This window comes from Tribolium castaneum, chromosome 1 (genome assembly GCF_031307605.1).
Source record: "Tribolium castaneum strain GA2 chromosome 1, icTriCast1.1, whole genome shotgun sequence".
NCBI classification, from domain to species: domain Eukaryota; kingdom Metazoa; phylum Arthropoda; class Insecta; order Coleoptera; family Tenebrionidae; genus Tribolium; species Tribolium castaneum.
Genome location: NC_087394.1, coordinates 36820704 through 36841389, shown reverse-complemented (window position 1 = coordinate 36841389; position 20686 = coordinate 36820704). Strand labels below are relative to the sequence as shown.

Genomic DNA, 20686 nt, shown 5'->3' with positions numbered 1-20686 from the left:
ACGTGCCCATCGTTAGCATCACCATCGTGGTGTTTTTATTTCCTTCTTGCGATGAAAGAAACAGAGTTAGACTGAAACGAAATGAGGTGATAGATTATTCTCAGTGGGTGCACCAATGTAATCGGCGCCTATGGTAAGAAGAAACGTATAAGGCAAAACACCCAACAATGGCATGGCGGCGGGAAAAGCAAGGCAGCAGCATCGTCGTCGTCGTCGGCGATAGTATTTCGTAGTAACTGCGCAGTAGTCTGTAGATAGATGATGGTGTGTTGCGGGTGTCGTGCGGCGTGGTGCGGGGTTCAAGAATGCGGCCGCTGAGGCCATGCCATGCCATGCTATGCCGATGCCGATACCGCGGCAATGACCAAGGAGTGTCTGTCCGCCGCTGCTGCAGCGGGATATGCATACATGTATGCACCAGTCCGGTCCTTCCAGGAATTCTCTCTCTTCTTATATACCTACCTTTATACTTTTACCTACCTCCTTCGGCAGGCGGCTGAACGCGGCTGTGTTGTTGTGGTTGTGGAACACCACCACCTCGAGGGCTTTCCTCGCCAGAAGGCTGCTTTGGTGATACGTGACGATTGAGACGTACCACCTAGAGGAATTACCACGAAAGCCAAAATATGAAAAAAAAAATATTAGAATTATTAAACTAGCTAAGGTACCAACGTTTGCGGTCTTCTTTGACACATCTGCAACCACTTGAGATGCTTGAGTTTTTCCATCGACACAAGTACTTGTCTACCTAATAAATGAGCACGAAAACAAAAACATACATCGTGTATTGCTACCATTTTAATAACAAATCATTGAAAAACGAGTTGAGGCAAAAAAAAGAACCAATCCGGTCGTGATCTCCCCGACCAAAACAAACCAACGAACCCACCCAGCTCGTAAGCGTTTTCTACGACGTAGTAAGAAGGCGAGTTGGTTGTGTTTTTTTTTTTTACAAGAAGAAGAAGAAGCGCAAGCCATCAGCAAAGAGCTGCAGAGACCATTGTCGATGTTAGCGCCTCCGGTTGTTGTCGTTTTCGCTCAAGAAGTTGGGGATAAACGGGTCGCGGGGTACGACACGGCGTGGGGCGAAGGCGAACACCGTGGGAAAGCATCACACCACACAACCTGATGATTTGTGTGTCGGCCTGCAGCTTACAAATTCCATTTGTTCGACGCACTACTCGGTCGCTATCCTTTTCCATATAGACCATAAGAGGGACGGTTTTTTTTCGTATCCGATCGCCCCCACAACTCTACTATTTACCAAATTTGTTTTGACGGCGGACGTACGATCAAATCATGTGTTACGTGTCGGAAGATGAAGAATTTGCGCTCATAAGGCACGGTAAAAACAACATGAAAAGGAATTGCACTGAATATAATAGCCTTATTATATAAATAATTCATCTTTTGATTCGTAAAAATTTATATTGGGTTTTTTCTTGTGCAAATTGCAGACCACCTACGGTACTAAATTATACGGAAAACCTCTTTTACCACCTACTTTGCCAAATGAAAGCGTTTACTCTACGAAACGTCATAAATTGGGTTAAAAATTCGGAACAATTAGTTGTTCCTTTTTAACTTTTGTAATTCATTTTATTTAAAAAGGATGCGAGTTATGTTTGGAACATATGCAGCGAAATGTTTTTCACAATTACAAATTGAATCGTAAAATCTTAATTTAGTTGCTTAACTTTTACCCCATTTATTATTAATGTGTAATAAATTACGGTTCTAATTAATCGTTGATTAATTTTAATTAAAGAAAAATAACTGTTTTAGAAATTATTATAATTGCCAAGTGCACACATTTATGGACGAGTAACTAATTTGAAATTAATCAAATCACCAACATTATTTTATTTAGGTCATTAACTCCAAACATGTAGAAGAAATTTCGTTATTATTTATTGGCATTTGAATTAGTTTTGTAAAATAAACAAAATATTGAATTTTTTTTATCTTGGATGATAATTTCATATCCGGTCTATGGATGGCGATTTGTTGACATCGGTGAATTAGAGAATGGGTCCATCAGTTCATTAACCACGCACACACTAAGTGTAACATTCCATCGGTGTTGGTATCTCCTTGAACCAGCGTCCTTGTGGTCGGTGCATTCGCGGGGTCGCCGGACATTCCTTCCATTGAGGAATGCCCCTCAGGCTTCTTGATGGACACAAACATTCTGCCCGCACTCCTCACCCTCTTCTCTTGAACTGTTTTCAAGCTTGCGTTCAGCTACTCGTACTCTCTCTCTGAACAGGATTTTGCACACACATGTATTGAATCCAAGAGATTTTTTACATTTTTGACCAAATACCAACGGACGTATTTGAAAAATCCGACAGTTGTTGTTGTTGTTTTAAGTGTCCACGATGACACGTAGATCCGAATAAAACGACAGGATTTATGAATGAACATTGTATTCAAAATGTTATCAAGGTTAAGTGATAGGAAGTTACAAGTAAACGTTAACACTGACGAAACAAGATTGTGTTTTCATAACATTCCTTTTTTATTGGGGGCGTACTATCCTCTGATATTGACTAGTTGTTTACTTAAAAATGCCATCACGAGTTGTTTTTTCAATAATTATTAAAGATGAGGAGAAGAATAATAAGAGTTGCGTTATTTGTTTAATTATGGTGGTAAACTCGTTTCACGTCCAGCATTCTTCGATTCCTAATCGTAGGGCGGTAACCACCATAATGGTGATGTCTTATATACAAGGTGAGGTACTTTTCGTGGTTGTGGTGGGCGCATCAACAATATAATAAATCGGTAAAGTCCGTCATGTCATGAATGAGGTAGTAGAGGAATAGCGCGATTTTTATTGAATGAAAGCGTTGAGCAACAACATCATTTTATCTGACCCAACGCATATGGGTCATTCCACGTCAAAGTGACGCATTACTAATTATCTACGCTAGATTCATTGAACGAAAATTTCGTATAATAAAAAGTTGCGAGTTGATTGAAATGGATCGAACGAACGGCTCGTGTTCGAAACTTATTTGAAAGGATATTCTCAGTATAATATCAATTAGATTAATTAACGGGTCCCCTGTCACCAACACCGACGAATGAACGCCAAGAGCGGTAATGGCGAGTGCATCGCGGTGGCATTGACCCAGGGGCCGCCCAAGTTGAATGCGTTCGAAGTTGTCTGTTATATAACGGGGTTCTTATTGTACACAAGCGACGACGCCGTACGCCAGAAGGCGGCGCTACAGACCTTGAACCCCCTTGACTCCTTATCGATTTTCAAACCTTAAATCTTTATCATGTGAAGGACCCTATAGTGAGTGTTAGTCTCATCATCATCAGCGGGTCTCGCAACAACGAGAGCCATCGACGTGAAGGGATGTGCACTCTTAGAGAGAAGAAAGACATGCGATGATGAAAAGGGAGAAAAATCCAAAGAGCGAGTCGTGAAACTAAATTCCGAACATCCTGTATTAACTCGCCGACTGAAGGAATGTGCCAGCATTTCAACCTGCCGATGAGAGCGGTTCGGTGTTTGGACCTCTTTTCCGAGAATCGGGTCCACGACTTATACAGGGCGAGGCCACCAATTTCAAGAAATTATTGTGGATATTTCACAAAGCAAAAAGATTTCATTGATTTCAAAGTCACTCTGATGTAGACGTGTAAAAAAACGATTTTTTATTTATCTGGTGAAATGTTTTTTTTTGCAAAGCTACAATTTTAACACGAGTTTTTGTTTCTTTTTTAATCTCTTATTCTTTTAGTTTTTTGTTTTCGAGTTGTAATGATCTAAAAACACTTTTTCTCGTACGTTATTTTTGAGAATAAAACACTATCATCTAGTGGTTCTGCCAATTCGCAAATTGTGCACAAATTCATGTGAGTTTTAAAAATATTGTTTGTCTTTATTACACTAAAACGCATAAGAAGTGATCAATTAATATTATAGGAGAAGAATATAAAAAATATGTAACGAAATATAGGTCTTAGACCTGGGAGTTTTGAAGCTTGACGATTTCTTGTGAAATAATAAAACGGAAAATGCGTTAAAACGGTCATGGATATCTAAATATTTTAGGGATTGTGGCAAAAACAGTAGCATTAATGTAATGTTTAAAAAATCTCTTTTTTTCAATTTAAGTATAGGAATAATATTTAAGTTTGTGGAAAAAATAATCTATGTTATTTGAAGTAAAAGTTCGTGGTTCAGCTTCGCAACACTTTTACTCCCAATAATACAGTAAAATCTCTCAATAAGGGACACCTTTAATTGTCCGTTGTGGAGAGGTGTCCACTAATGGGAGGTGGAAATTTTAATATTGGTTTTGTTACATCCCTACAAAAATCTCCGTTGTAAAGAGGTGCCCCTTATTCTTTTCTATTTGGGATTTGCCATCAAGTTTTTCTGACACTCGCTACAGTGTGGCTCCTGTTATAAACTGTTTGTATTACAGTTTGTCGGACTTTTTCTTTCTATTATTTGTCGCCAGTGACCAAATTTAATTACTATTATTATAGAAAAGGAATTTTGTTTCAAACTTTTCAGAAACACTTGATTTAATTGGTAAGAAACGTTCTTCTCAACACACTTTTTCCATTTTTGCAAGATCGTTGGCACATTCTTGTGATTTTGCCGAAAAAATCGTTAACTTCTTCAAACAAGTTTGTTGACTCGCCCTGTATACCTGCCCACACAGACCAATAATTTTCCGAGTATCTCCAGTGACGTAATTTGTGTGTGGCGCCTTTTGACGTCACGTAACAAACGCCGCGCACTCATTGATCGCAACGAAAACGAACGTTGTATTATTTTTAATAATCTAAAAAAAAATTTGGAGCGTCTCTCATTCCGTAATCGATATATTATTCCACCAACAAAACAAAATCCAGACTTTGCGTACGATCATCCGGATTTTTCCGGGATACGCGTAGGTATATTGTTTTAGTAGCATCGCAAGATTTAAAATCGTAGCCGACTAGATTCCTCGTATCTATCCAACTTCCGGAGCGGGCGAGTCCAAAATAAATGCCGGGGTGGCACCGGCCCCTACTCTCTACCACGCCAAAGAAGACGACGAACACAGCAGCGCCATCTGAGCAAGTCCCGCCGTTTCTTTCAGTCGTTTTCGAACGTGTTCGTGTGGGGAACGCGTCCTTTATTTATCGTCGATTAAATTCCGGATTCAAAATCGCGAAAAAAATGTTACTGATCGATTCAGTGTTGGTAAAAAATATGTGCGTGTTGTTGTTGCTTTTGAAACAGGATGTAGTGTCTCGAAACACGTGTATACTACGACAACGACACATGATTCTGACAGGATGCTCTATCACAGGAAACTATTCGTTAGCCTCGTTCGAGGTAAGATATTCTACGTTCTATACGGACGCGTACAGTTGGAATGTGTTATTCCGTTATAAACGGCGGCGCAAAATAAAACCATCAGCTTTCCGTTTTCTTTTTATTATTTCTCTCTTCAGAGAGTTTTAATTGCGCATAACTGAGATGTTTGTAATGTTTTGGTTTCGGACGCACATTGTCATGATGTTGCAATAATTAGGCGGCTATGACGGCGCGCACAACCTACTATGATGACGCACCACACACTCACACCGACTTCTTCATTCATGAAAGTTGCGCCGCCTGAGTCGGTGGACTCCCGCGCAGACTATACACACCACGATGATGCATTTTTATTTACCATTTGGGACATTCACGAAAAAGAAATGAGCTTTTGTTTTGTTTTGGTTGGTCGGCATGGTTCCGAACGGAAACTGTTAATTCACGAGGGCGCAGCACAAGTGAAACTTTATCGTCATGTGTCAGATTTTATGAAGCTACAAAGTATCACTTTATCAAACCCCTCATCTATTGTTTTGTGTAGAACAAAGCGCTCTTTAACATCTGCTATAGAAAAACTATTTTTTTTTTTTGACTCTCTCGGGACAGGAAGGCCGTCCATGTTTGATTTCTGCGTACCGTGACGACCTCGTTTCCGTGGTCGGCCTTGATGGTACCGTACGTCTTCCGTCTTGTTTCTCATTCATAGACAAGTGCGATTATAATTACGTATCGACTGTTGTGGTTTTGTTTGGCGATTTTGTTGTTGGTTCCGTGGAATGAGCGAGAGATTTAGTAACGTGTTGTTCTGGGGTGGTACCGGATGTTGTAATAATCGTGGACTTTTTTTTTTCTTTTTAAATTTCAATATTATGCATAAAAACGAACGTAAAATCAACTAACTAGTTCGCACGACTTGTAAGTAAGTCATGGGTCAACGAACCAAGAAATTCCAAGAATTTCTATGGGATTCTCATGGATTCAATGGCGTGGATGGGTTTTTTAAATTTGAGGATTTTTTTTGCCGGAGCGAGAAAATCGCATTAGATAATTTTAATTTTTTGAGGCTTCTGTAGGTTTTCTTTAAAATTTAATAATTCTTACTTTTTTTCGAACTGTTATTAACAATCACTTGAGTTTCTTACTCATCTAATAATATCACTTCATGACCGTTAATAAGGTTATTATTAATCACCAGATTCATTAATTGTTGTGACAGCAATGAAATTGCAACAGTTATAAAATTTTAGTTTTTTGGTGTAACGAACACATTTCATATAAATCATCTCAAGTCTCTGTGAGTCTTTTTTTTCTGTTCGGAGGACATAAAATTGCTGACAGTAATTCGTTAATTTGTTTTAAATAATTGAAGAGTTTTAAGCAGAGTTAATTTTAAAAAGGTTCTAGTCAACAATTCAATTTATTTGTACATTATTAATACCTTAAAAAAATAAATTTTCTACTGTTAGCCATTTTTTTTTGGAGGCGGCTTCCACAAAAAGTAAGTAAATTTTTACCAATAAACTCTTAAAAATCTGCAAAGTAAATAGACTTATGCCGGAGTAAAAATTGTAATAGTGAGTGTAAAAAATTTGGAGTTGCTTGTTTGAAACTTTTACAAGGGTAAACCGCGACTCCGGCATGTTGTTTGTGTATTACTGAACGAACGAGAGGTTGTTGACTGGTCGTGTTGTGATTCTGTCTGAGGCCTGCATTCTTTCAGCAGGTCATACAATCATGTCTCATACTTTAGTGGTAAACCGTTCGGCGAGGCTTTTACAATGCTTACATTTTTTCTCAAGTGGTAAACTTGTCATCGTGTACTATTATACAATTCTCAACTACTGTATCATGTTATTATGTAAAACTATACACCGCAATGATATGAATATTTTTCATAGACTAAACAATATTGTTTTATCCTTCTTTTCTATTTAAATTATTTAAAAGGGTTGATTTTGGCCGAATTTGGGCGCAGATGGTAAAGAAATTACGCATCATAATGTAGGAATGTTTGTAATGCGTAAGTACAGTTTTGGGTGGGTATTTAATGTTTTCAAGAACAATTCCAGTGTTAATTCTTTGGCCATATTTAAGATAAAACGTTGAATAAATAAATTTCTTCATCGTGTTATGAAAGATATGATTTATTTCTATTTGCAATATTATGTTTCAACACTTTGTTATGGACATTGTTTATGATGTAAAAAAATATGTTAAGTGCATCAGATTTTAGTTACTATTTATTGAACATGACAGTGTGAATAATAAGTAACAACTAAACTTATTATAGTGTAGGAGAGTTACAAGTAGTGTTCTAATCTTTTATTACCGTTATTAAACAAGACACCACTTAGCCTTCCAACAGATACATTGTAGAGTAAATTGCAAATTGGAGTAGGTATTGAATTAAGTTTTAGTGAGTTTTTATATTCGCACAAGTTCATAGTTGTATGATTTTCTAGGCACGGTTCAATTTCGCGCCTAGTGATATCATTCTTGATTCATTTCGCATCGGTATGTAGCATTGTCATACCTTAATAAGTTATTCTATCTAATTTTAAAATTTGCATTCCTAACGTATGTAGGTATCCGATGACGCTTCCAAGACAATGTTTAACTGTTTTTTTCTTGATAGTGTACAGTTAGTTTGCAAATCGTTTCTGCATTGAATCATCATCGTCACCATTTCAAAAGATTTTCCAAAATCAACATATATAGGTACCTACGGTTTGCACCTGGCCACATTTACCGTTTCCTATTGGTCAGAACTCACCTAACAACTCGTCTGATACGTTGACGCAAGCAAATGAAATTCTCTTTTCACCCTCTAGTTTGAGTATTGTAATTGAATGATGACGCGACGACGAATTCACATATCCTACAAGACCTGGGGCAATGTGATAATTGCACTCGAGTTTTCGCCTCTTGGTAGTTTGTAGTGTCTATTAATGGGAATTTTATCGAATTAGCTGCTACAAAAATTGGCAAAAAGTCCAAAGTTTTTTGACAGATTCAGTATTTGAGAAACCATTTGTGAATAGTTATCAAATCGTAATTTTGCAGAAAAAATTATTTTTTACGAGCGCAGACTTTTTCAGGCATTCAATTACAAGGTAATTAAAATGAAGTCTTTTCTGATCATGTGATAGTAAACAGTGTGAAATATTAACTTCACTATGAATCTTTTTGACTCTGTTCTGAAAATGTTACTGAAACTGTTGATTTTGTTTTAAAACTGCACGGTTTTCTTATGATTATGAACAAAACCTATCGACCAATAAGTTGGAAGTCGTCAAAGAATTATACCAGTCTCGAATCTAATTTATTCTCGGGCTTGGTTGAAATCATAACATTTGTTGGTCTGAAAAAATTCAGAGGGCAAAATATGATCATATTTTTGTCTGCCCTTCAAGAAAAATAATACTTTAATTGAAGTCATTGGGAAAGTATCTCTATAGTACAGTAAAAAGTTCAAAATATTGAAAATTTCGATTGCAAAGACCTAAAAACATATATTTCGTTTGTGACTATAAAACTTTGAAACTGATAGCAAAAAATGTGTAAATGCTCGATCTTTCAAAACATCTTAAGAAAAATGGTTTGCTTTTGGTTTAGATTTGTAAAAAAATATGCGATCTATTAATCAGTTTTTGAGCTAAATATGGGTTAAAATTACCGAGTTTTTCCTAAAACAAACTGACACTGCATGGGCAACGTTCTAAAGAGCAACATTAGAATTTTTTTCCTTTTGTACATAAAGCTGAAATATTTAATTTAACATCACAAAATAGCTATATTTTTGCCCAAAAAAGTTTATTTTTAGTAGTTTTTTTTTTTGATAGTGAATGTCAGAATTATTTATTGGCTTCCTTCCCGTTGCCAGTTTTAATTTTGATTGAACAATTAGCCAAGTTTAATCCGTTTGTATTATTTTAATAATAAAAAGAACTAGTTACTATTCAGTTCACTTTTGTGCGACTTTTGAAGACATAACAAACAATTCTAAAAAAAATGTTGCGATTTCAAGGAATTCTCAGAAATTCGATTGAAACGATGTTTTCTTCTGTTTTGTATATTGCACGTGTAAGAGATTCGCTTTTTGTATTTTTTCTAGTCTCTGACAACACAAAGGCGGCTGAATTTCCAAGAATTTAGAACTTCTTGCGAAAATAATGACTTCATTTTAATTGCGAACCTGAGCTTTTTCATTTTATTAATTTTTGGAATAACGAAAAAAATATTTTACAAACATCAGCGAAAGGTAAACTAGTAGTGTCATTTGTGTTTTTTTCTTTTTGTTTTATTTTACATCTTTGTTGGTGAAAAAGATACAGCCAGTTTTACTAATTTTATTTTGTGTCTAAATTTGTTAAAACGTGGTCATGAACGCTACAAACATTTTATTAAAATTATCTTTTGCATAATTACGGCAATAACCGTCAGTTATCTGCCAAATTCACCCATTTTTAAACGTGTCTTGTATTAAATCATTATTAAAAATTATATTATTTTACAAGTTACATTTAAGTTACAAGTCAGCAACTCTCTGGGCAGCAACATTACCCTCTTAAATTATCATTTGATTATTGAACATTACAATTTTGTGTCAAACTTTAGTCAACCTTTTATTAAAATTTATATACCTACATAAATTTCAAATGTCTTTGTAAACAAAAAAGACAATTGACAAAAACAAGTAAAAATTAAAAAGTTTTGTGATTTGTCGCAACAAATGAGCTTGAAAACTAAAAATTAGCATTAAGTTTGTTGCTCAAATGTAAAAACCTGCCTTTTTAACACGTAATAATTTTTGCAAGTTTAAAATGTGATTTTTTTGGAGTGAATAAAGGACATTTTGCTATTTTGTGTATTTTTCAAAAGTTATATACCATACGTTTAAACTGAAAAAGAAAAAAATAACCTCGTCGTTTATTGTATTGTTGGTTAAAGAAAAAGTTTCTTTGAAAAAAGTTGACAATAAAGTATTTTTTCGCGAAATTTCCAAATATAAAATTTGCGACGTAGATTACATTATCCTCAGGTCCACGGTCGGCCATCTTAGGCTTGTTTCCGCGGGGCGGAGACTTCGCGACCAATAGAGACGGACACCGCCAACTCCGCTTTCGCTGATCACCGGTTTGTAGTCGGATATCGCAATTACGTATCAGCATTAAAACGTGTGTATGTGTGAATGACTCGACCTTATTGGATATTTCTCGCATTACATATATTATGTTTTGTTTTATTACAATTGAAAAAATGGATTTTTTGAAATACAATTTTTGAAAAATTATAATTCGCGCTTTGGTAAGCATCCAGTGCGCGCGCATCACCACGCTGACTAGGATGTTTAGTTGTTTGGGATGATTTCCCGCCAATTCTTTGTGATGCGTCTTAGTGTACGCCACGTGGTTGTGGTTTTTTTTCTTAACGAAAATGTGTTTGTTTGCAGTAAAATGGTTGCCCGAATTGTTCAAGATTTGTTTCGTACATCACCTCCGGAAATTTTAGCCGAAGAACTTCCGAGTATTATGACCATCGTTCGATCGCTGGGTGAGAAAGATGGTAAGTTTTGTTACAAGTTTTAATGACGTGTTTGAATGGTAGAGAATGTCGTTCTTCGGTTGTTGCCGGCAGCAGGTAGTCATAATTCCGTATAAAATGCGTCACATTTTTTACTAGCCTTGGAAGTGCCTATAATATGTATAAGAATATAATTTACTTTCGTGTGTGGGGGTTATTATCTGATATCAATGGGTAAATTTTCCATGTGATGGTTTAGTTGGATGAATCATTCGGGCGGCAAAAAATTATTATTAGTGGTTGTTTTGAAATTGAAGTAGAAGAAAACTTGCCTAGATTAAAATTATATCTTGGTATTTCCTGCCGATGCATATCTAATTTTTTTTCGTTTCTGGGAAGTGCTCTCACAGCGATACAGTATTTATGGAGAGTACTTGTATTTTAAATTTTAAAACCACGTGTTTGCGTTATAGTAGTTCAAAAACCTAATTATTAGATACTCTAGAAGCGTGCATATAATTTTGATAATGTTTTTATCTGTAATATGGTTTATTAAGATTTATGGGAACTTGCACTTGAATATTTTATTCGAAATTAAAATTCATTAGGCGTCCTAAGCATTATTGACCATTTGTGTGCTTTTATTTTGTATAAAACGGCATATTTTCATTGTCAATGTCGCAAGGTTTCTTGTGGGCAACAGAGTGTATAATCACTTTTTTCCGAATGTTTCAACAAGAAAAAAGGAATACTCTCAATATTTTGTCTAAAATAAACAATAATTTCACTCGTATGAGACCTAAAATTGTGTAAATTCTACGTTTTTTCAATTTTTGAACACTTTACAATAAATTTTGGTCAAAAGTAATGTTAGCATTTCAGCTTTTTTTGTGCCTTTTTTAAGCGCGTTTGTGAGTTTTAAGTCTAATATTTTCCTAGAAGAAACAGAAAAATTACGAATTTTTATACAAGCTTATTTTACTTTTTGTTTGTAAGCACGGAAATGCAATTATTACTCGAAATTTCGAATTTAAACAGCGAAAAGTCACTCAACTATTCACTAACATGGTTGTTATTTTAGACAATTAAAAAAAATTACGTACCTACAATTACATAAAAACACATCGAATTTGATCGAAATTTTATTTTACTGTTTGATAGCTATAAAGAAAAGTAAAATGTTAACAAACTATTCGCTTTTGTAGAATTTTGTTCTAGTTGCGAAGAAAAAATTAAAAAAAATGGATATAAGTTCAAGGAATTCTTAGAAATTCGGATGAAACGAATTCGTCAGTTTTGAATTACAAAACCATACCACGATTGCACGTGTGAGAGATTTGGTTTTTCATTTATTTTTCTATTTTTTCGGACAACAGAAAGACGGTTGAATTACCTAGAATTTGGAATTTGTAAAGATATAATGAATTTCTTTAATTGAAAAGCTGCCTTTGTTTTAATTATTTTACCAACGTTAAGGAGTTGTTGGTATTGTTGTTTTCTTTTTTTATTCAATTTTATAACATTAATCGGGTTTGGGCGAAATTTCGTCAAAATATGCCGAAAAATCGTAATATTTGCTAATAATGTTCTTTTTAAGTTTAGAGATGTCGCTAAAACTAATTGAAAACTCATTTTTTGGTCGCAAAATTCTATTCATACTAAAACGAGGAATCAACAAAATTAGTCCGAAATTAACTGTTTTTCCAGTGGTTAAAACACTAATTTTCTTGAAAAAAATTGTTAAAACTGAAATTTTATCGAAATTTATATTTATTTTATTTTATTTCAGTTTCAGTTTTCAGACTTGAATACTTGGTTATTTTGTAAACGCGCTTCAAAATCATAAAAACAAAATGAAACTGATGTTATTTTGTTTGTTTCACTAGATTTCGTTGTTTTTTGAGCTAAATTTCGTCAAAAATCAGGTGAAAAGTGACAAGATTTATTCGAAAACGCATTTATGCTTTTTTAAGGTTTTATTAAATGCGTTGTTAAGTTTCTTACGCTAATAAACCGAGTCGAAAAGTCAGATAATTGGTCCAAAACTCAAAAAAATGTAATTTTTTCGTATTTAAGACGCTTTTAATGCAGAAACCTAATTATTTCGCAAAAATTGTCAAGAATAAGCCGAGAAATCGTCGAAGAATTTGCAGATTTTTTTTTATATTCTCTTGACGAAACGGTGACGAATTCCGAAATTGTTTTGTTTGTTTCTTTTTCATCTAAACATTAATCCAACAATTTCCAAAAAAAATTCTCTCAATCAAAACTATGTAGTTTACGACCTCTGATGATTTACGCCAGCGTAATTTTCATTTTGGATGAATGTACATTAGATCCTCTATCTCTCTTAAAGCCTTAACGAATGTAGATTGAATTTTGCGACAAATTACAATGTAATATCTACTATAATGATTAAGCTATATTTTGAAATTTAAATAATAGAGATCGACTAATCAAAGTAAATGTTAGGTAAATTGTTTCAATCAGTTTCTTCAAGATTTGCCCATTTATGCATCTGGACGCCTGGCGTCGCTTTATCCCGTTGTCGTTGTCACCATCTATTTCTGTGACAAAACCGAGCAAACTATTTTTTTTTCTTTTCGGGTGTGTGTGATGTGTGCAGCTTCCGGTGGTGGTAACAGGAAGTGGCGCACGTGGATGACCCCCCGCGATTAGACGACTCTCACATTATTTATACCACGTTGGGTAAAAATAGCACAAACACCCCATCAGAAAGGTATGCGGTCGCGTCTGATACTAATTCGGTTCGACGTCCCGTTTACCCCCAGCGAATACAAAACATCACATAAATGAATAAGATTTTACACTTTCACCACAACAACAAAATTCGTTTGAGTTGGATGTACCTAGTATTTTATTAATGGGGTGGGTGCTAGTGGTAAATTTCAATTGAAATTTAATCTTCAAACCTCTCAATGGCTGGAATTGAGTGAAATTGCAGTCTTTGAGCGGGTGTATTGATTCGTTGAATTATCGTAATTTACACAGGTTGTACATGTTTACAAAAAGTATTGTTTTGTCGATAAAATAATGAGTTCGGTGGTACTTAATATTGCATTCATTGACAAATGGAAGGGACGCGCGTTAATGAATGAATTTCGTGTGCGACTTTACAAAACCTTATCTGATAACGGGTTCGTTTACATGGTCGGTAGTTTTATTTTTTCAACAATATTTAACTATCTCGTTTCGGAATTTTTCGATTAGTTGGTGAAGATTGTTCGTGTTAAATCTTCGGCTCGACCGGAAGCGTGTGAGGCGTAGGTGTGGTATGGTGGAAGGCAGGCAGTAAGAACGGGAGTCGCTTCCCTATTGATCGTCTATTTTGCTCTGCGGGGGTTGTATATCACCCTGAACTTGACACCATATCAGAGCGAATGGCCAAAAGCATCTCTTTTCTCAATCAACGAAATCTTTGATTGGAGTTTTAGTGTCTCGTCGTGATTGTGGCCAAAAAACGGATAAAAATTGTCCCCAAATAGCGATTAAATTTTTAATTGCCATAATTCGCCAAAATGTTACATTAAGTTAATTAGGTTGTACTTTTCTTGTGTTTTTGCAGGGTTTATTTGTGTGTGTGAGTATTGTTTGGCTGGCTAATATGATCTTTGACCTTTTTCCAAAATTGATTTTTTATGTTTTTCCACGAAACGGCGACCTTTCACAATGAAATGATACAAATAATAACGCTTATTATTTATTGTAACATTTCTTGCGAAAACTATTTGCTAGAAATTACACTATTCAGAATTTTTTAGCGATTCTACATGTTTATATTCGTAATAATTTTCAGAGAATTAAATTCTTTTCAGAGAAAAATTAAATAAAATTTCAAACTGACTACCAACATGTTCCATTCTATTTCTCTTGTGAATTCTACACTAATTCTTTAAATTTTAATGATTGATAAACTACTGATTCTAAATTCTGCCATTTTTTTTATTTATTAACTCAATGTCCAATTTGATATTTTTAAAATTTTGTTGCAATGATGAATTAAAAATGTTAGTTTGCAATGGTATGTACATGTGATTTTTTTCAGTCCTTGTAATAAATGTCAAATAATCTCACTATGAATTTAATGTTCTTCGATTCTTAGATGGCGCAAGAAGTAGATACATAACAAAATTGTTGATAGCGTCAAAATTACGTTATTTGAATTTTTAATTTTTATTTAAGCCTTGCTTGTGTTAAAACGAATTTAATATTAATTAATAATTAAGGAATTGTTGAAAAATTGGGGAAAAATGCGGAAGTTTTTGAGGTTACAGTATTTTCTTCATAATCTTCTTAAAAAATTTATTTTTGCATTTAAAATTTTTGGGAAGATGCTAAAAACACATCTACGTAAAAAATACGAATAAAATTTGTGGTTCCATTCTTTGATTATATTTCCATTCCGTTAAAACTAGATTTGAATCTAAGAAATTATAAAACTGTCCAATTATAAGTCGCTATTCACCTTTATAACTTAAAGGTAAAATAGTAAAAAATTTAAAAAACACAGAACACAGAAAGTAAAAAAATCTTTCGCTACATTTCAAATTAACTGGAAAAAATTGACAAACTCAAACTTAAGCTGATACAATAGTAAAATACCTTTCCTGACAGGTGGATGTTTTGAGATCTTTAATTGCCATCTTTTTCTAAGCATTTCGAGCAATCAAAAGATTATTCTTTCTGGAATTTTTTTATAGTTTTCATTTAAACGTTGGCCTTTCTCATTTATTGTTTTCCATTTTCTTTGAAATATTATTGATGTTTTTTCTCTCAACTTGTTGATCTCTTCTAATCCAACGGACATAGTTTTATTTGAAAAAACATAATGAATTTCTTTCTTTTATTGTGCATTTATCATGAGCATTTTGTGATTAATTTATTGGTAATTTTTTTGCGGTTGTGTTTCAATACGGGAAATACTAAAAAAATAAAAGTAAAAAATGCCAAATGCTCTACAATTAATATTTTTGTGATCTGTCACCTTTAATATGTAGAAAGGGTTGCCAACATAAATTATTCAACATTAAAGTTACAATTCAAATAAAAAAGTCTGGATAAAAATTTAAAAAGATGCGTGTGTAAAAGACGCTCATTGTGTTGTTTGTGCATTGTAATAACATTTCATTTTTAAAATAGGAAGCATAGAAACAGCAAAAAGTTTAATGAGATTTTTTTTAAATTGTTAATTTTTATCTATAAGTACCAGCAGTATTTTTGAATGCGATACAAAGGTTGGCTTTGGTTATACAATAAATACCAACGCGTGTAATGGAGAAGCATTCCATTTTTGATTGTAATACTGTTACTTTCTTCGAATATTGGATCAGTTGTATACAAATAGTACAATTTCCAGAGAGACGTTAAGAAGTGACGCTGGGTTATTAGTGGACGACGTCATTAAATAATTATTACATTGATTTTGCAATTTGTAATTAACAAATTCCAAACAAATACAAAATGACAGTTATTTGACAGTTGACATTTTTAATGAATCAAGTTGGCTGTGAATGCCACATTTTTTTGGCATTTTTTTTGAAAAAGTCAAATTTGAACGGCACGCCACTGCGTATAACGCCCCAGACATAGGGCGGTGCTGCGCAAAGTTGAATGAAACATCACGTCGTCGCTCGTACTACGATATAGCGCTCGTTCGTCGTTTGCGTTCAACGATCTCTCCTCTCTCCGCTTGGTGTTCGTAATTCTAACGATCGAAGCGCCATCTCGTCCCACAACCTAACAACAAGGAGGAAAAACGAGTCGGTCGGCATGGCACTGATGCGAACGCTTCGTTTTTATCCTTGTTGTTTTATCGTTGAAAATGTGGAAAAAAGGGCGCGATTTCATCCAAATTGTGTATCGATACATCAATCATCACATCAGGTAAGCAATTAACGTAAATTCCGCCGATAAAACACGTTTTCTGTACGATTTTTCGGTACGCGTTTCCGGTTAACCTGCAAGAAATATTTAGGCGCAAATCAAAATGGTGGTGACCGCGTGCTTGGAACTTTTGCCGCTTTTTTTGCGTCGAACGTCGTCCAGTGATTGTAACGTAAAGGGAAATTCATTATAAATAGGGAAAAATGTGGAAAATCATCCCTTGGAGGGAAAACGAACCAAAAAAAAAAACGTGTAGGAAAATCACGAAAGTGGTGGCTTTATAGTTATTTCAGACTTGAAAACCCCTAAAAAATTAAACCCCCAGTGATTGTTAATCCACCAATTTGTAAAATCTGGTAAATTTGTCGTCGGGGGTTGGCAGTATTAGGGCACTTCCTGTTTGATTGTAAAAGACAATTTTTACTAATGCGTTTCTAACCTCGATTTTTTGTGATTTTGGTGGTGTTTTTTTGCAGAGACGATGGTTAGAGCCGATCTTTTGGATCAGGTACCACACATAGCTTCACAGGCGTTGAAGTATTCAAATCGCGTGGAAGCGTTGAAAAATGTTACCGGGGATTATCTGATACCGTTGGTTGTACGCAATTTAGGAAGTTCAGAAAATGCTGTTGATAAGGCGGCACATACAACACTCATACACCTGCTGGAACAAGGATTAATAACAAAACAACAGGCGGAAATACAAGTTTGTCCTGCGATTTTGGCGTTGTCGCATGAAGAACAAATCGCTGAAATAAACACAGGGGCCATAACAGTAAGTTTTCATATTTATTTATTTTATTTCAATTTTTTTACGTACTATAAGTGAGAACAAGGCCAATACAATAATATTTCAAGACAAATGTTACAGTTTTGGCGGAAAATGTGTTGTTTACAATAAACAATTGACAATCGTTACATTGCTCAAATATAAATTTTGCGTTGTTGTGAATGTCCGAAAATTTGAAACATTTCATCTAAGTTGAAAATTCTAAAAATTACATAGAATTACATCTAGAAATGACACCAAACGAAATTGAAAATTGTAATTTCATCGGGGAAATTTTTTATGTTCCTTTCTTGCATTACTTGTGGCCAAAATAAGGCATAGTTGAGATAAGCAGTTCTTGCGAGCACACTGCAATAACTGGTGTGTGAATTGGCGGGAAATCTGTCGAATGATTTTTCAATTGTTCAAATATTTGTTGAAACATTTCATTCGTCTTTGAAATTGTCTGGCCTTGTGATAATTGTTGATTTTTCTGCAGTAACAGTCTCTTCTTGAAAGACATGGGTAGTGAGATGTTTAATTAATAAATTTTGTCTCACTACCTTGTCTTTCATGTAGCGATTGTCAAAATTCATCATCAATGCCTGGATTGTCTCGAGTCTTGTCTGTCCTTATCAGAGTTGGCGGTTTTAGATTAACTGATTCTATCACAGCCAGCTTTGATGAGCACAGTTGAGATTCATAACATCACACCCTGGAGGAGGAAGAGAAGAAGTTGTGGAGATGCCCAAGTCGTCAATTTGGTTGTGAACTCTTAATTTAAACGATATCACAGCCACTTTGATGAGCTTGGTTGTCTTTAAAGTCATCAGTTCGACGTGGATTTAATTGGTCGGTGCCCTATCAGTCAATTTGGTTGTGAAACCTAGTATTTATTCGGGTATCACAGCCATTTTGACGAGTTTGGTTGACGACCTATTCATCGAAGAATCATCATCGTGTCCTTGAATTTTTGTTCGATTTTTATGTGCTGTGTCGCTCATCAACTGGATGTGAAATGGATTTGTAGCTCATATCACAGCCAGCTTTGATGAGCGCTACAACATCTAATAGACACCATTTTCACATGTTTGTGTGTTTTATGTTTCAGGTGTTGTTTTTGTACGATTTTTCATGGTGTAGGCTTTCGCTCATCATCTGGTTGTGAAATGTGAATTTATATCATATCACAGCCAGCTTTGATGAGCGCAAGAGTGCACTGATGACGTCAGGTACGAAACTTGTAAGTAATTACAGTTTGTTTTAATTGTGACCTCTCGACGTGTTTATAAAATTTAGATTTTTTCTTTTTTTTTGCAGTTGATGTCAAGAATGGCACCACTGCTCGGAAGAGATGTCACAGAGAGGGTGTTTTTGAAGAGGTTTTCGGAAATGTGTGAAAGTAGTATGTTTTACACGAGGAAAATGTGTGCGGCACATATCGGCGATTTTGCTGTTGTTGTGGGAAAACAACCGTTCCACAGAACTTTGGTAAGTGAAAAAAAAAATTATAAAACGTGATCACTTGCACAAGAAAGTAATGATGAGTTTACTTTTCACGATGGTCTTCTGATAAAATTTGAACGATAGCTTACACCATTCTGAAATTTTTTCTATTCAAATTTTTGTCTGTTTTTCGTAATACGTAGGTTGTTAAAGTAGTCGTCGGTTTTTGTTTCTAGTTGCCGTGTTATATAGCATTGTGTGAAGACTCAATATGGGGCGTTCGAAAGTCATGTGCTGAAGTAATAATGTTTATATCAACTGTAAGTGCACCCGAAGTACGTCGAAGGGTACTAGCACCGGTTTTTGCAAGATTATTGCAAGATGATTGTCGTTGGGTCCAAATGTCAGCATTCCAAGCATTGGGGCCTTTTATTATAACTTACGCCAATCCTCCTTTAACCAGCACGGCCTATAATAGTCAAGGCGAATTAATTTTTGTGAATAAAGATGGTCAAGAGTTTTTGTAAGTCGTAGTTAAATTTTCGGAGAAGTGGGTAAAACTGAATCAAAATTTTTTCCTTAGAATGAATGTTGCCAAAGAGACTAACGATGTCCGATTCAAATACTTGCCACGTCAGCCGTCTCCTCTCAGTTCAGATTTAAGCCAATCGTGCAGCGAAGTAGGAATTGGCGATTGGCAAGGTGTTGAAGATGTATTGCAAGAGAAAGACGACGAATGTGCGAGTAGCGAATTGGAAAGCGAGCGATTACCTGAGGAGAATTTCGATTTGGATTCGGGTAGTTTGATAGCGCAAAGCGACGAAGATATAAAAGAGATTGTGGAAACGGTGAAAAATGCTGTACTCAGCTATAGAAACGTGGAACAAGAACACGGTGTGATAGGCGATAACTTAAAAACTAACTTAAGCAATGCAAATGTGATAAGTAATTTAAAAAATGCGAGTTGTGATAAATTAGGTAGCGAATTAGATGCCGAATTTGCAAATTTGAGTCTGAGTATAGACGAACCAAGTACGTCAAAAATGTGTGATGATGTCGCTGATGATGGTGCGGAAACAACCGTCGAACAAAATCAGGTAATTTTGAATAGTGAGAGTGAAAAAGAAGACGATAACTTACACTTGTACAATTCATACAATTATTGGTATATAAGACCTGAAATGCCATTAGATCTCAGTTTAATCGAGGAGATTCAAATCGATCGAGGTAAAGTGGACGATACAACGGTGAGTAATTCATGCTTCTACTAATAACGTCACGAGTGTGTCATCATAAATTGCATGGCTTTTTTAATAATTAAGTGTAATTTTTAACGCTCGTTAATACCTCATTTTCGTGACGTAACTGTAAGTATTTTCTTGGTAATTTATGATGATACATTTTAGATTTTTTTGTGATGAAATTTAACGACGGTCTTCTGAGACGTACGTGAAGTCACCCAAAACGTTATTCTGAAACTATTTCAATGATGAAAAATACGTTGCGTCAGAGTTTTATTTACTGAAACGTTTTGTTTTTTATTGTAGGCAGGAGATACATTTGCTGAGATTAATTTAAATGAAAATTTGGCCGAAAGTAACAAAAATGATGCCCCAACTGATACAGGTAAGGTTTAGTAAATGTTTACTTACTAGTTACTTAGTATAACTAACTGTTAACTGACCAAAAATGATTAGAACATACAAAAC

The 20686-nt window shown here is 34.9% G+C and overlaps 1 protein-coding gene and 7 non-coding genes across 13 annotated transcripts in view; all 8 read left to right on the top strand.

Moving 5' to 3' along the window:
- Positions 1-20686, top strand: part of LOC662075 (serine/threonine-protein phosphatase 4 regulatory subunit 1) — a 33119-nt gene that overhangs the window by 10874 nt on the left and 1559 nt on the right. For 3 of the 6 annotated variants that reach the window (XM_008192335.3, XM_015977512.2, XM_015977514.2), the window contains 6 exons: positions 10788-10900; positions 17239-17537; positions 18852-19022; positions 19214-19500; positions 19561-20224; positions 20525-20603. In XM_008192335.3, coding sequence (XP_008190557.1) covers positions 10788-10900; positions 17239-17537; positions 18852-19022; positions 19214-19500; positions 19561-20224; positions 20525-20603 — 1613 coding nt within the window. Of the gene's footprint in view, positions 1-5118; positions 5354-10787; positions 10901-16609; positions 16763-17238; positions 17538-18851; positions 19023-19213; positions 19501-19560; positions 20225-20524; positions 20604-20686 lie in introns of those variants that run through there. The other 3 variants (XM_968196.4, XM_064359181.1, XM_064359186.1) reach the window with 3 other exon arrangements.
- On the top strand, positions 16607-16702 carry Mir3842 (microRNA mir-3842). Its single transcript, NR_038671.1, has one exon. It is a non-coding gene; the product is annotated as a microRNA mir-3842 (primary transcript).
- Mir71 (microRNA mir-71) lies at positions 18036-18114 on the top strand. The gene has a single exon (NR_036287.1). It is a non-coding gene; the product is annotated as a microRNA mir-71 (primary transcript).
- On the top strand, positions 18150-18232 carry Mir2-3 (microRNA mir-2-3). The gene has a single exon (NR_036273.1). It is a non-coding gene; the product is annotated as a microRNA mir-2-3 (primary transcript).
- Positions 18273-18352, top strand: Mir13a (microRNA mir-13a). Its single transcript, NR_036281.1, has one exon. It is a non-coding gene; the product is annotated as a microRNA mir-13a (primary transcript).
- Positions 18389-18462, top strand: Mir13b (microRNA mir-13b). Its single transcript, NR_036282.1, has one exon. It is a non-coding gene; the product is annotated as a microRNA mir-13b (primary transcript).
- Positions 18515-18602, top strand: Mir2-1 (microRNA mir-2-1). Its single transcript, NR_036274.1, has one exon. It is a non-coding gene; the product is annotated as a microRNA mir-2-1 (primary transcript).
- Positions 18668-18752, top strand: Mir2-2 (microRNA mir-2-2). The gene has a single exon (NR_036275.1). It is a non-coding gene; the product is annotated as a microRNA mir-2-2 (primary transcript).